Source organism: Astatotilapia calliptera, chromosome 3 (genome assembly GCF_900246225.1).
Source record: "Astatotilapia calliptera chromosome 3, fAstCal1.2, whole genome shotgun sequence".
Lineage (NCBI taxonomy): Eukaryota > Metazoa > Chordata > Actinopteri > Cichliformes > Cichlidae > Astatotilapia > Astatotilapia calliptera.
In genome coordinates this window covers 46832489-46844620 of record NC_039304.1, presented here as the reverse complement: position 1 = coordinate 46844620, position 12132 = coordinate 46832489, and the positions used below count along the sequence as shown (strand labels likewise).

Here is a 12132-nt window from a genome sequence, read left to right as displayed (position 1 = left end):
CAGGCTCTGGGGCTCTGCCTGAATCCCAAGAAGTGCTGGTTGGAACCACCTCAGAGTACTACCTTTCTAGGCATGTACCTGGACTCCGTCAGGGGCTTAGTGTCCCTCACAGCAGAACGGTAGCGGGTCTTCAGGGTGTGCCTGGACCACTTCAGCCTCCACTCTTGGGTGAACTGGGGCCTGTGTCTCCGCCTCATAGGCCTGAATGCTGCAGTTGGAGTCCCAGCTAGAGGCAGGCAGAGTCGCTGTTACCCTGCGTGGGCTGGTGGCTGCGATTAAGGCTATTTGTCTTGGTCGCTCAGCACTCAGCGACACCGACACTGCTTTGATTTCATGGTTCTTGAGGGGTGCCCAGATCATATGCCAGGGTCCCCATTCCCCCCGGGATCTGGACCTGGTCCTTCATGCCCTCCAGCGCCCTCCCTTCGAGCCTCTGGAAAAAGCAGAGTTGAAGTGGCTGCTGCTCAAGACCGCCTTTCTTCATCGCCAGAAAAATTAGTGAGCTCCGCTGTCGGTCCATGGTGAATGCTGCAGGTGGCTGCCAGAGGGTGGTCCTCTGGCCAAACCCTACCTTCTTGCCGTAAGTCCTCTCGGATTTCCACCTTCCCCAGTCAGTTGAGCTGCGGTCAGCTCCCACAGAAGGTTTGGACTGGGAGGAGGCGCAGCGTCTCTGGCCCCTGTGCCCCGTACAAGCACTGGTGCTGTACGTTGTACGTACTCAGCCAATTCGGACCACGGACCAACTGTTTGTCTCGTTCCATCCCAGGATCCTGGGCAGGCCCCTGTCCAAGTCCTAGTTGTCCCGTTGGGCTGTAGAGGCCATCCGCCAGGCTTACTCCTTGGCAGCAATCCCTCTCCCCTCGGGTGTGTGAGCACACTCAACACGTGGGGTGGCCACTTTTTGGGCCTTGTGGACAGATGCCTCCCTCTCCTCATTTTGTGTGGTCGCCACGTGGTCCTCAGCCACCACTTTTACGTGGTTTTACCACTTGAACGTGGCAGCCAGCCCCTCTTTGGGAAGCGGGTGCTGGGTGCCCATCGGTGGTAACTGTCGTTCCCTGGTCTGCCTGGCGTATTGCAGGCTGACCGAAAGCATCCGATCGGTTGCAGTATTTGCGTCTTGCAGGGCCGGTTCAGGCCAGTCTTGCGGACTGATGCCTCCGACTCGGCCTTGCGTCTGGCAAGGCCCTGGCCGGGGTGGCGTGGATATACGTACATTTGTAAATAGTTCGTTGATACATTGACTCTGGGTTCGGTTGCACTGTTTCCTCACGGGGTGTCTTACAGAGTTACCCCTATACATATGGAATATATAATGGAGTGGAGAGAGAGTCTCGATATAGCCATGACAAATTGTGCCCCTTTGCGCATTATGGCTCATTTGAAGTGCTGCTAACAGTTGGGGGAAGACATACTGTATGTCTGTAAAAAAGTAAACCAGTGTGTCTTTGGACACCTGTAATTAAAATATTTTCAGAGGGCCTCGGTGTCTGAATGGCTCCAGTTCAGCTCCATAACAGCAGCGACCCTGGTTGGATTCCTGTGTTTCAGCCTCTCTCACTGAGGGGGACGTCCACTACATGGAAATGGATCTGATTATCTTTTTTTTTTTTCTTAAATGACATCAGAAACAGCAGTATGCGACATTACGTGATGGCAGAGCTTCAGTTCATCCTTTGTCTTTTTTTTTTTTTTAATAAATAGGACAGGGGGAATGAATCAGAGAAAGAGGGGGAGAGAAAGAAAGAAAACCAAAGGGGAGAAGAGACGGTGAGAAGGGGGGGGAAGAGAGAGAAAAAAAAGAACTCCTGGGTCACCTGTATGGAGAAAAAAAAAAAACAAACAAAAAAAACAAACAGAGGAGACAGCAAACAACAAAGAGCAACATAATAATAGAGAAAACAAAGCACCATCACAATAAACTAGCTAGTCATAGATATCAATATTTACTAAATAATAAACGATATTGTGCAGCACGCAAGATAGACAGTGCACAATGTGCTTTGACGCAGCAGCCAAGAAAGCTTTAGTCCGCGTCTGTGAATACCCATGTGTGCATACCTGTGTGGATCAGCATGCTTGCATTCCAAAGGTTTCTCCATGTAATGATCTGCTAGGGAGTGTGGGGGGGCCACAGCCCCGTCCTCCAGGGTGTGAAGCGGGTATGGAGGAGATCAAAACTCCAGACATCCAGAGGCCCCCAGAATACAAGAGACCATGGAAGACCAACAGAGGGGCAGCCGCGCCACTGTTCCAGTAAGAGCTGAGGAGAGTCCCAGATGAGGGCTCGCCCAGCAGCCGCGGAGCAGAAGTCAGGGGGAGTTGCAGTGACGCGCCCGTGAGCTCCGCCGGCCCCCAGCTGCGCCTGAGTGACCGAGCCCCAGGATCTGATTATCAACCAATCTACAGATCACTGAGAACAGAGGACATCTTATTCCTCAGATTTTTTTATAAAGATGTTTATAGAAAATACTGGATCATATTAAAACAATAGTTAATTTTTTTAAAGGGATTATAGTGTGATTGTAGTTAGATTTCAAAATAACTTTTTCAAGCAACATCATATCACAAAGAAAAAAGTGAGCCCCTCACGACTTTCTTTGAACCAATAGAAAAGCTGGTGCTCAGAGGAAGAGGGCGGGCTTTACTTGGTGTCAGTGACAGAAATGAAAAAAAGCTCAAATGAGTGAGAAGGACGATGAAGGAAACATCTGTGCTGTGTCTGCTCTGTAAGTAGAATCTCTGTGTTTGTTTGAATTCTTGTACTTTGACTGTCTGCTCTCCTGATAACTGATGATGGAGGAGAAGACATGAAAAACAAATCAAGCTGAATTCAAGTTCAAACACCACGAGGACCAACTGCAGGTCTGAACTGACTCTTTATCTTTGCTCAGGAGTCGAGGAAACACAGCAGGCAGTGAAAAGATCAAATCATTCACTCATTATATCAACACAGCTGCACAGTGGACACATGACTTCACTGGGTTATTATAGTGAACATTTGTATATACTCGGAGTAGTCAGTGTACATGAGTGACCACAGTAAGAGCTGCTTTTTAGATAAAAATTGGGCTAGCAGATGGAGATGCCAAACTGTTTGAATACGTTTAAGTAGTAGATAATTTGTAAAGTATATACTCAGCATGTACATAATGATCACAGTAAAAGCTGAGTCCACTCTCTGTAAATACTTATGTCAGTAAGTTCCTCCAGAAATGTTGATTAAAACACTATAAAAATGTTATTTAAATTAGTTTTAACAGCACAGGTAGCGGAGAGGTGCAGTGGTTAGTGTGTTTGTGATACAGGCAAAGTGTGAGCCAAATGAGCCAAATCCAGAAGTGGGCAGAAAGACTCATGTGAAAATGTGAAAATGTTTTCTTTAAACAAAACATAATCATTGGAATTTTGGCTGACTGGGGAGAGAAAAAACTAACATCAGAATCAGAATCAGAAAGGGGTTTATTGCCAAATGTTGAGCAGGTTTACAACATTAGGAAATTGCTGCGGTGCTTCAGTGCAAACATAGTGTCATAAATAGCACTTAAATAGACATGAAAAAATAAAAGTAGGAATAAGAATTAAAAGTGCTACGTAGAAAGATATGTGCATGAGATATACATGAGATATATACATGAGAATAAGAATTAAGAGTGCTTGAACTGCCTAACAGACAAGCAGGAGAGCACACAGATTGCAGGTGGTCAGGAACTGAAGAAAACTGAGGGCTTAAATAAAAACATGAGGCAATTAGAGAGAAAGGCCACAGCTGGTGAAAATGAGGCACAGGTGAACCGAAGCTAAGTTACTAGACAAGAGGAAGAAAAAACTGAACACAATAAGACACAAGCATAAAGAAATAAACACTAACACAAGAGACGAGACTGACTTAACACAGGAGATGCACAGAGACCAGACTCAGATTAACATCAGCAAACAAGGAACTAAGATCTGCAAACATAGACACAAAACTCAGAAGCACTCAAACTCATGACTAAATAATAAAACACTAGAATGTGAGCTACCTCATAAATCCAAAAATAAAATTCAAAACACTGTGTCAATGTCATTTCTTTGTTTGTCAGCTGTTTGTGTGGAGTTGTTCTTTATATTCACCTCAAATCAACCTGAGTGTCATTTCTCTTTAGTTCTGATCTCACTGCTGAGCTGCAAAACAAACCGAGGTCAGTAACCTTCTTCTGTCACAGTTTAAACCTGACAAATGCTCACTGATATGACCTGATTGGGTTCATGCTTCACAATGGATCTCACATATAAAACTGATGAAATAAAGGATGAGGAGGTCCATAAATGTTAATCCTGTGTCACATCATCAATAAACACTAGTTTCCCAGTGCCACTGTCACCCATGCACTCCCAAGCCATCACACTACGCTTTGGATCATTATGGTAGAGGTTGATCTTGGTTTCATCAGTCTAAAGTACGTTTTTACAACTTTTTTTAGATGATTTTTTTTTAATTTACTAAAGTTGAATCTAGTCTTCCTATACTTGAGGCTCATGAGTGGCTTGCACCTTTCAGTGAACCCTGTGGATTTACTTTCATGCAGTTTAGTTGTAATGGTAGACATAAAGAGAATGGTAGAAAATGCATTGTTCCCTCAGTTGGCTACTAAGGATTGTTTCTCATCAGTACTGAAATTATGCGGCCATTCACCACTGTTGTCTTCCATGGATATCCAGGTCTTTTCGCATTGCCTAGTTCACGAAGGCAATTTCTCAGATGTTTTTATGTTTTTTCCTTCTGCAGCTGAAGGGTGTCTTGATTCACCTGCATTGAGAGCTGCTTTAACTGCATGTTGTTGGCCCACAGCAAAATCTTCTAAATGCAAGCACAACAACTCAAATCAACTCAAGGCCTCATATTTTAACTGATAATAACTTAACTGATAATGACATAATGGAATTGCAATACCTACCCATGAAATGAATAAATAAATCATTGTCTAGTTAGTTTTTTGGTCACTCAATAAAGACGGTGGCAGACGTTAGGTAGCTGAAACTCGTAAACCCTTAATCCAACTTGAATATGGATACTCTCAAATGGCAGGTGAAAGTCTACACAAGAAATGATCAATTTTTCATTTTGACCCTCACAGCTCGTCTAACTGTGAGTCCCAGCAGCTCTCAATTATTTAAAGGTGACTTTGTGTCTCTGAGCTGTGAGGAGGACGACAGCTCTGCTGGATGGACTCTGAGGAGAAACACAAGCAAACGACAGAGGACTCAGTGTGGAAGCACATGGGGAAAACCAGCTGGTTCTTCCTGTAACATCACTTTGATGATACCTCAAGACAGTGGAGTTTACTGGTGTGAGTCCAGAGAGGGTCCCATCAGTAACATGGTTAACCTGACAGTCACTGGTAAGCTGAGTGTGTGGAGTTAGTGTTGATGAAGCTGTGTGTAAATGGATGAAATGCTGTAGTTTGTCTCTGTGTTGAGGTGGATCAGTGATCCTGCAGAGTCCTGTCCTCCCTGTGATGGAGGGAGATGACGTCACTCTGCTCTGTAAAACAAAGACCACTCCCTCCAACCTCCCAGCTGCTTTCTATAAAGATGGCTCCCTCATCAGGAAGCAGCCTACAGGTCACATGACCATCCAGCATGTTTCCAGGTCTGATGAAGGCCTCTACAAGTGTGACATCAGCGGTCATGGAGAGTCTCCATCCAGCTGGATCACTGTCACAGGTGACACACTCACCTGTCTGTGTTTCTGCAGCTTTCAACATTCACAATGTGACGACAACTTAATGACTGTGTTTGCTTTACTTTAGGGGAACACACCACCACACCTCCACCTACATCCACCTCTCCTGCTGTTCTCTCTGTGTTGTCATGTGTTGGATCAATCTGTATTTTGGTTCTACTGGTGTTACTGGTTCTGCTGGTGAGACGATGTGTTCACACAAGACCTGAAGGTGAGACTCAGACTTCCTGATATTTCATGTATGAGTTTATTTAGTAGAATAAAGTTTATTAACGTTTATTACGATCACAGTAACAAATTTGTTTACATATTTAATTTTTATTATTGTTCATTTTTTAAATTTCAGCAGAAGTTCACAGGCATTATGTTTACACTGACTAGTTTCTTAAATTTATTCAATTCACTTGAGTTCAATTGCAAAACCAGTTGCCTCAAGGTGTTTTCTAATGTTTGGTAAAAGCTGTATAGTTAAAAAAAAAAAAGGAATAAAGACAAAAAATCATATAACCCCCCCCCCCCCCCTCCCCTCATGAACCAGAGCTTTAGTGACAGTCAAAAAGCAGCAAAACAAGGCTCAGGGAGACTCATGTGAGGGTTTGAGGGGAGGAAGACAGGACAAATAATAATCTAATAATGGCTAATAATTAAATGTAGAGAAATATATAAACACTTAGCGAGTGGAAAAAAAAAGGTGAAGGAGAAGGAAACACTCAGTGCATGTCACCATCACTGTGAGAGGAAATGGAAATGGAAGAAATTTAAATTAATATTGATGGACACAACCTGGTTAAAAATGACTATACGATTTCTCACAGTGTCACTGGAGGCCAAGGTAATGTTAAATTCTCAGTTCTTTTGATCTTTGGGCTGAAGGAAGGACAACACTCGGTGTATAAATGCTCAATCAAAAAATCTCTTTATTCCATACAATTCTTATTATTCCATACAACACTTTTGAGCATAAACCATCCGGAGGGGAGAGCACGGGAGGGTGTCCGCCTGCTCTCAAAGTGTCTGAGCGTTTCTCACATTCTTATAGCTTCAGCCCCCCTCCAAAGTCATAATACCTAAGCATCCACATTCTTTCTCTCTCTCAGTGAGCCTAAGTTATGACCTTGGCTTCCTGTGTTCTGTTCTTTTCTAATCAGTCAAAAAAGGCCATGATTCTCTGAAAACAATATTTCTTATACCTCATCAGTATAATGCATCATTAAACAATATCATCCATTTACAATAAATCAGCAGTCTAATGTAATACAAATCAATACAATAATAATACAAATCAGTTTAATAAATGTAATAGTTATCACCTTTTTCTAAGTCAGGAGAATAATGCAAACTAAAACTACATAATAATTTCACAATCTTTAATTAGGGGTATAACATGGCACAAGATAATAAAATAATCTCACAGTAACAAAAACGAGAGTAAGTATCTGGTTAGATAGCACAATTATGAGATTTTTGGGGGTCAAAACCCTGTTTAAAGATTTAAATTATATTACTGAATTGTTTTTCATTGTTTCAGCAGATCGAGGAGAAAGTGGAGAAGATGACCTCATCACTCATCTCATCATCAAGATATCAGTTTATCAACAACAATCTGTCAAAGAAAGACGAGGTAGTGTTATTATTATTTTGTTCTTTATGAAGTTCATCACCATCGCATGAGAGTTCTTTAATATTCTTTAAATATTCTTAGTAAATATATTTATGGAAAGAATTTTGACAAGCAATCCCCAAAAGTTGATTCTGCTCATCTGGACAAAATGTTTTCAGTGGGAGAAAAGTTTCGTCACTCATCCAGGTGACTTCTTCAGTCTCAGCTGACTGCAGGTTTCAATCTTATAAACAGTACATTTGCATATTGACTGAAATCAGCCCACAGAAGGAACAATGGGCTGGGGGGTCAGTTCCTTGATCATTAATATGCAAATTGTCACAGCCACTGATCAATAATAATTGATTAATGGCCATTATCACCATTCACAGAGAGTTGGGGAATGGCTGCCATCACAGCATTGTAAGATGGTGAAAGATGTACCCTTAGGCCCAAAAAGAGTCAGTCAACAGCTGAAACAAATATTTATTTAATTGTGTCAAAAATTTAATAGAAATTTGGTTCAAATGTGACAGATCAGCATTTTTCTTTAGGGACTCTTTGATTTTATTTTAACTAATGACTCAGCCTTGGGTCCAGATGTCAGGTGTGTTGTGAACTCAGAACATTATCAGTGTTGTAATTGAAAAGTAGGAGCTTAGAGAAGCTCTGATTAGTCTGACATGTATCTGCTGTCTGGTTTTTGGTGCTCATGAATTTATTTTCACTATGAGAAATAAAAGAAACATGAATGGACACGATGTCTTTTTAAAAAGTTCACAATCGTTTATTATTTTGAAGTTCTTCATGTAAAACCATCAGCAGCAACTTCCTGTTGTTGATTACAGTTCATCTAACACATGAATGTTCTCGCCACAGTTTTTACTGTTTTGTCTAATAAAAGTGTTCATGCTGTGAGAACGTATTTGCTTTGTGCTCTGTGGTGAAGAGTGTCAGTCTGCAGTGGAAAAAGATGGCAGCTTTGTGGTCGTCCACCTGCATCTTTCTCAGAAACACCCCACAGTTCTTTGTGGTCACTCAGTGTTTCACAGCAAAGGTGTTAAGACGAGAAAAAAAAACTGTACAAAGATGCTGTGGTTTTTAAAGCAGAACATCAGTGGCATGTAGCTCCTCCTGTTCATGATCCATCACAGTTCTCAGGTTACTGTAACATGTGATGTACAGAAAGAAAGATGTACTCTGTCCAACACAGACAAAATCTAAAATCTAAAAACTCCACTGAGAAGTCACAAAAACAGTCGAATAGATTCAAATTAATCTGGTTTCACTAAAACCTGACCTTTGCAATGGCTGGCACATCATGTAGTTTCGTGATGGAACATTAGAAACAGTAAAAATGTTTTGCCATGTTTACCTGCACTGGTGTAGTTGCAGTTTGTTGAAGTTTTTTTTTTTTTTTTTTTTAGACATTTATTCGGCTGTGGTCTACTTAGCAGTGAGAGCTGAAGACATCGGTTATGGATAAACAACCATTACAACAAGATGACAGAACAGGTACAGCTGCTCTTTATCTTTGCACAGAGACAAGCTAGCTGCTCATGCTGTTTTCATCCATCATGCTAAGCTAAGCTGATCAAACCACATCGTCACTCAAGCTCAGAACTCAGTTCAGTGTGATGCAGAGAGGTGGAGATTGGAGGGCTTGATTAAACTACAAAGCTTGTAATTATGTTTCCTGTTGTTTGAACTGTGTGTGTTTGTGTTCAGACTTTAAACCAGAGCCAGACGTCGTCTACTGTTCACTGAAGTAGTCCACCAGTCCAACCACTGACGTCCAGCTGTTGGTCTCTAACTGGTCCCCCCAGCACCTCAGACCAGAGTAAAAAATTATAACAAAGGTGCAACACATTTTTCTTTAAAAAAAATAAATAAATAAACCAAATGCCTGAATGACATAAAGCTCAACCTCTGTGCTCTGGACCACGTGCTCAATAGTGCAATTACGCTCTCTCGCCACAAGGGTGCTCTCACACACTGTTGACAACCTTTCCAACAGAAATATTAAACACATTTTAAATATTTTCACTGTGCTGTTGAAATTGTTCTTAGGTTCATATTAGAAGTATTACTGCCCAATCATGAGTACAGTCATGTTTATTCCACTGACTATTTCATGATTAACCTGAATACAAGTGAAAGTAAAGGAATCTTCATCCACAGTTATACACAATGCAGCCATTTATAAAACTCATACATCTAAATCATTGTGTTCCAGTGAGTAGAGCATGTCTGCACAGCTGTCATTGTTCACTTTAACCTCATGGTGGCAGTGTTGTTACAATGAAACATGAATATTTTGCTCTCCACATAACACTTAACATTTCCTTTAACGTCAGCGTTTGATGGTTTTTCACAGTGAAATTATTTAAATCTGATTCAAACCCTGTTCATTAACGTTAGATATTAGAATCAGATATACATCACACAAATAAAGGAAAAGTTTAATGTTTATTTATTTTTCATTTGTCTTTGAGTTCGAGTCTCTACGATCCACCACGGGGTGCATTTCAGCATCTTTCCTCCCACAGCCCTGAATCCAGCACTGTTCCTGTTTCATTTCCAGTGACTAATATCCAGAGTGGTTTCTGACTGCTTGATGACCACAGACGGCTTCTTCTCTGGTGGTCACTCACTGTCAGCACAAAGAAAGGAATCTATTTAATGGTTCCTGTTGGTCACAGTTTTATCCACATTTCTTCTCTTATGCTTTTTATTCATGTTTCCTAATGTCTTTAAGTCATATCTCAGTCTCTGTCATCATTTCAGTGTTTGAATATTAAACATTTACATTCAAGGAAGCTGCAGTTTTCCATCCATCCATTCACTTCCGCTTATCCTTTTCAAGATCACGGGGGGCGCAAACACTACTCATACTCTGTATGAGTAGTGTTTGCAAAATATAGATTTTTAAAGTCAGTAAAATCTAAGTTTGCGTAGATAATAATGTTCCATTTCGAGATTTTTTATGTGGTTTTATCGCTATTAGACAGCCTGAGATTACCACCTTGTTAACATCTAAGCAACTATCTTAGCTCTACTTTTATAAAAATAATAAAAATGGAGAAGGAAAGAAGCTTTGAGTGTTTTTACTTTTGCTGCACATACCAATGATGATCATGTGATATGAAACAAAACAGAGCCCATTTGTATGATCAGCAAACACTCATTGCTGAACCAGTTTGACCAGGATACTGACTCACACGCAAACACACACACACACCTGTTTTATATCAACACTCTTGAGGACTCAATGAATAATCAGAATATCAAATACTTATTTTGAAGGTGAGGACTTTTTCAAAGGCTCTCCACAGACACAAAGCTGACTTTACAGAGTCCTTCAGACCTTTCAACAGTGAAAACTCACATTCTTTACTATTCCTATGTATAGACATCTACACACACACACACACACACACACACACACACACACACACACACACACACACACACACACACACACACACACACACACACATATGTATGTATATACATACATATATACCTGCACACGTTCATACACAAAGAAGGTGCATTATGCAGGAAGTGGTGACCGTGGATGTCCAGTGACTTGTGAAATCGGGATTGAGGAGTTATAGGTTATAGAGTCTAACTGCTGTTGGGATGGATGATCTGCAGTGAGGGTGTTTCAGTCTCTGACTAAAGGAGATGATTAAGAGCAGATTAAAAACAACTCTTCACTCCCCGTCTTCTTGTTACAGGAACAGTCACAAATCTGTTTCATCTTCAAGTCTGATGAAGTTAAACAGTCTGAGGCTTATTTGAGTGATATTTTTGATTTTATGTGATCTATCTGGACTGACTGCAGCTGAGATCAGGGCTGGACTGGGACAAAAAATCGGCCCGGGCATTTTGACTAGAGACCGGTCCACCAGGTATTATAGGAAAAACCATAAAGCCTTTGAATGAAAACAAACACTGTTGTCACAGTGATGTACACTGTCTTGTTGGTGTATATGTATCAATCTAATAAACGTAAACCCACACCATCCTCCCTATTCTGTTTGTTGTAAGATTCAGATAATTATTTGTTAAAAGCTAGATATTTTAAATGGGAATAAGAAAGAAAAGTATTTCTTTGTGCCCCCCTTTCAATGTTAATGCTATTATAAGTTAATGTAACTGACTGTAAAAAGTCAGCATAACGAAAATAAACTCCACCTAAACTTGGTTATATCTGACCCAGATAGACTGCAGTCATAACTTCTTACCTGAAGTTCAGTTCACCGCCTCGGGTCTCTGCTCCTCCTGCCTTTCCGTTATCCACCTGCCAGCGTGTTGCATCTGCTGGCCTCCACCACTTGCTAATGTTACTGAAACTGTGGAAGCTCTGCAATAGCCACCACCAAACAACTGAGTTCTTTTTACAAATCTCCCTTCATCTGGCCAATCCACCACCTTTCAGTGTTTATGTCGTTATGGGAAAAAAACCCATCGGCCCATAAAAACGAAAAATCACCATCAGCCCATAGGGCAAGATGGCCATCGGGCATACCGGGCAAATGCCCGATGCCCGATGGCCAGTCCAGCTATGCTCATCAGCTGTTTTTTCTTTTACTCTAAATTGAAACTGGCTGAGCAGCCACATTTCCCACATGGTCATATGAGTCTTCCCAGTTTCCCCAGAATGCACTGTTTTAATCTGCATTTCTTTCTATTCCTCACAGATGATATTGTGATAAAGATCTTGTCTCTCGATATTGACAGCTGCAGTAGGTGCTGTAAAATGTATTAATTTAGTAAAAGTGACATGTGTGTTTTA

At 41.2% G+C, this 12132-nt stretch overlaps 1 protein-coding gene and 1 long non-coding RNA gene across 3 annotated transcripts; both read left to right on the top strand.

Annotated features, from left to right (window-relative positions):
* Nucleotides 1-5064: 5064 nt before the first annotated feature.
* Nucleotides 5065-5690, top strand: LOC113015093 (Fc receptor-like B; the record flags this gene model as incomplete). Its single annotated transcript, XM_026157019.1, has 3 exons — nt 5065-5071; nt 5163-5384; nt 5464-5690. Coding segments are annotated over exons 1-3 (456 nt in total), but the record flags the coding sequence as incomplete, so codon positions are not given.
* A 126-nt stretch (nt 5691-5816) lies between these two features.
* On the top strand, nt 5817-9074 carry LOC113011272 (uncharacterized). 2 transcript variants are annotated; one of them, XR_003270506.1, is made up of 4 exons: nt 5817-5939; nt 7260-7349; nt 8756-8843; nt 9057-9074. It is a non-coding gene; the product is annotated as an uncharacterized LOC113011272 (long non-coding RNA). The 2 variants fall into 2 exon arrangements; XR_003270505.1 differs by having other exon boundaries at nt 7257-7349.
* The last annotated feature ends 3058 nt before the right edge of the window (nt 9075-12132 follow it).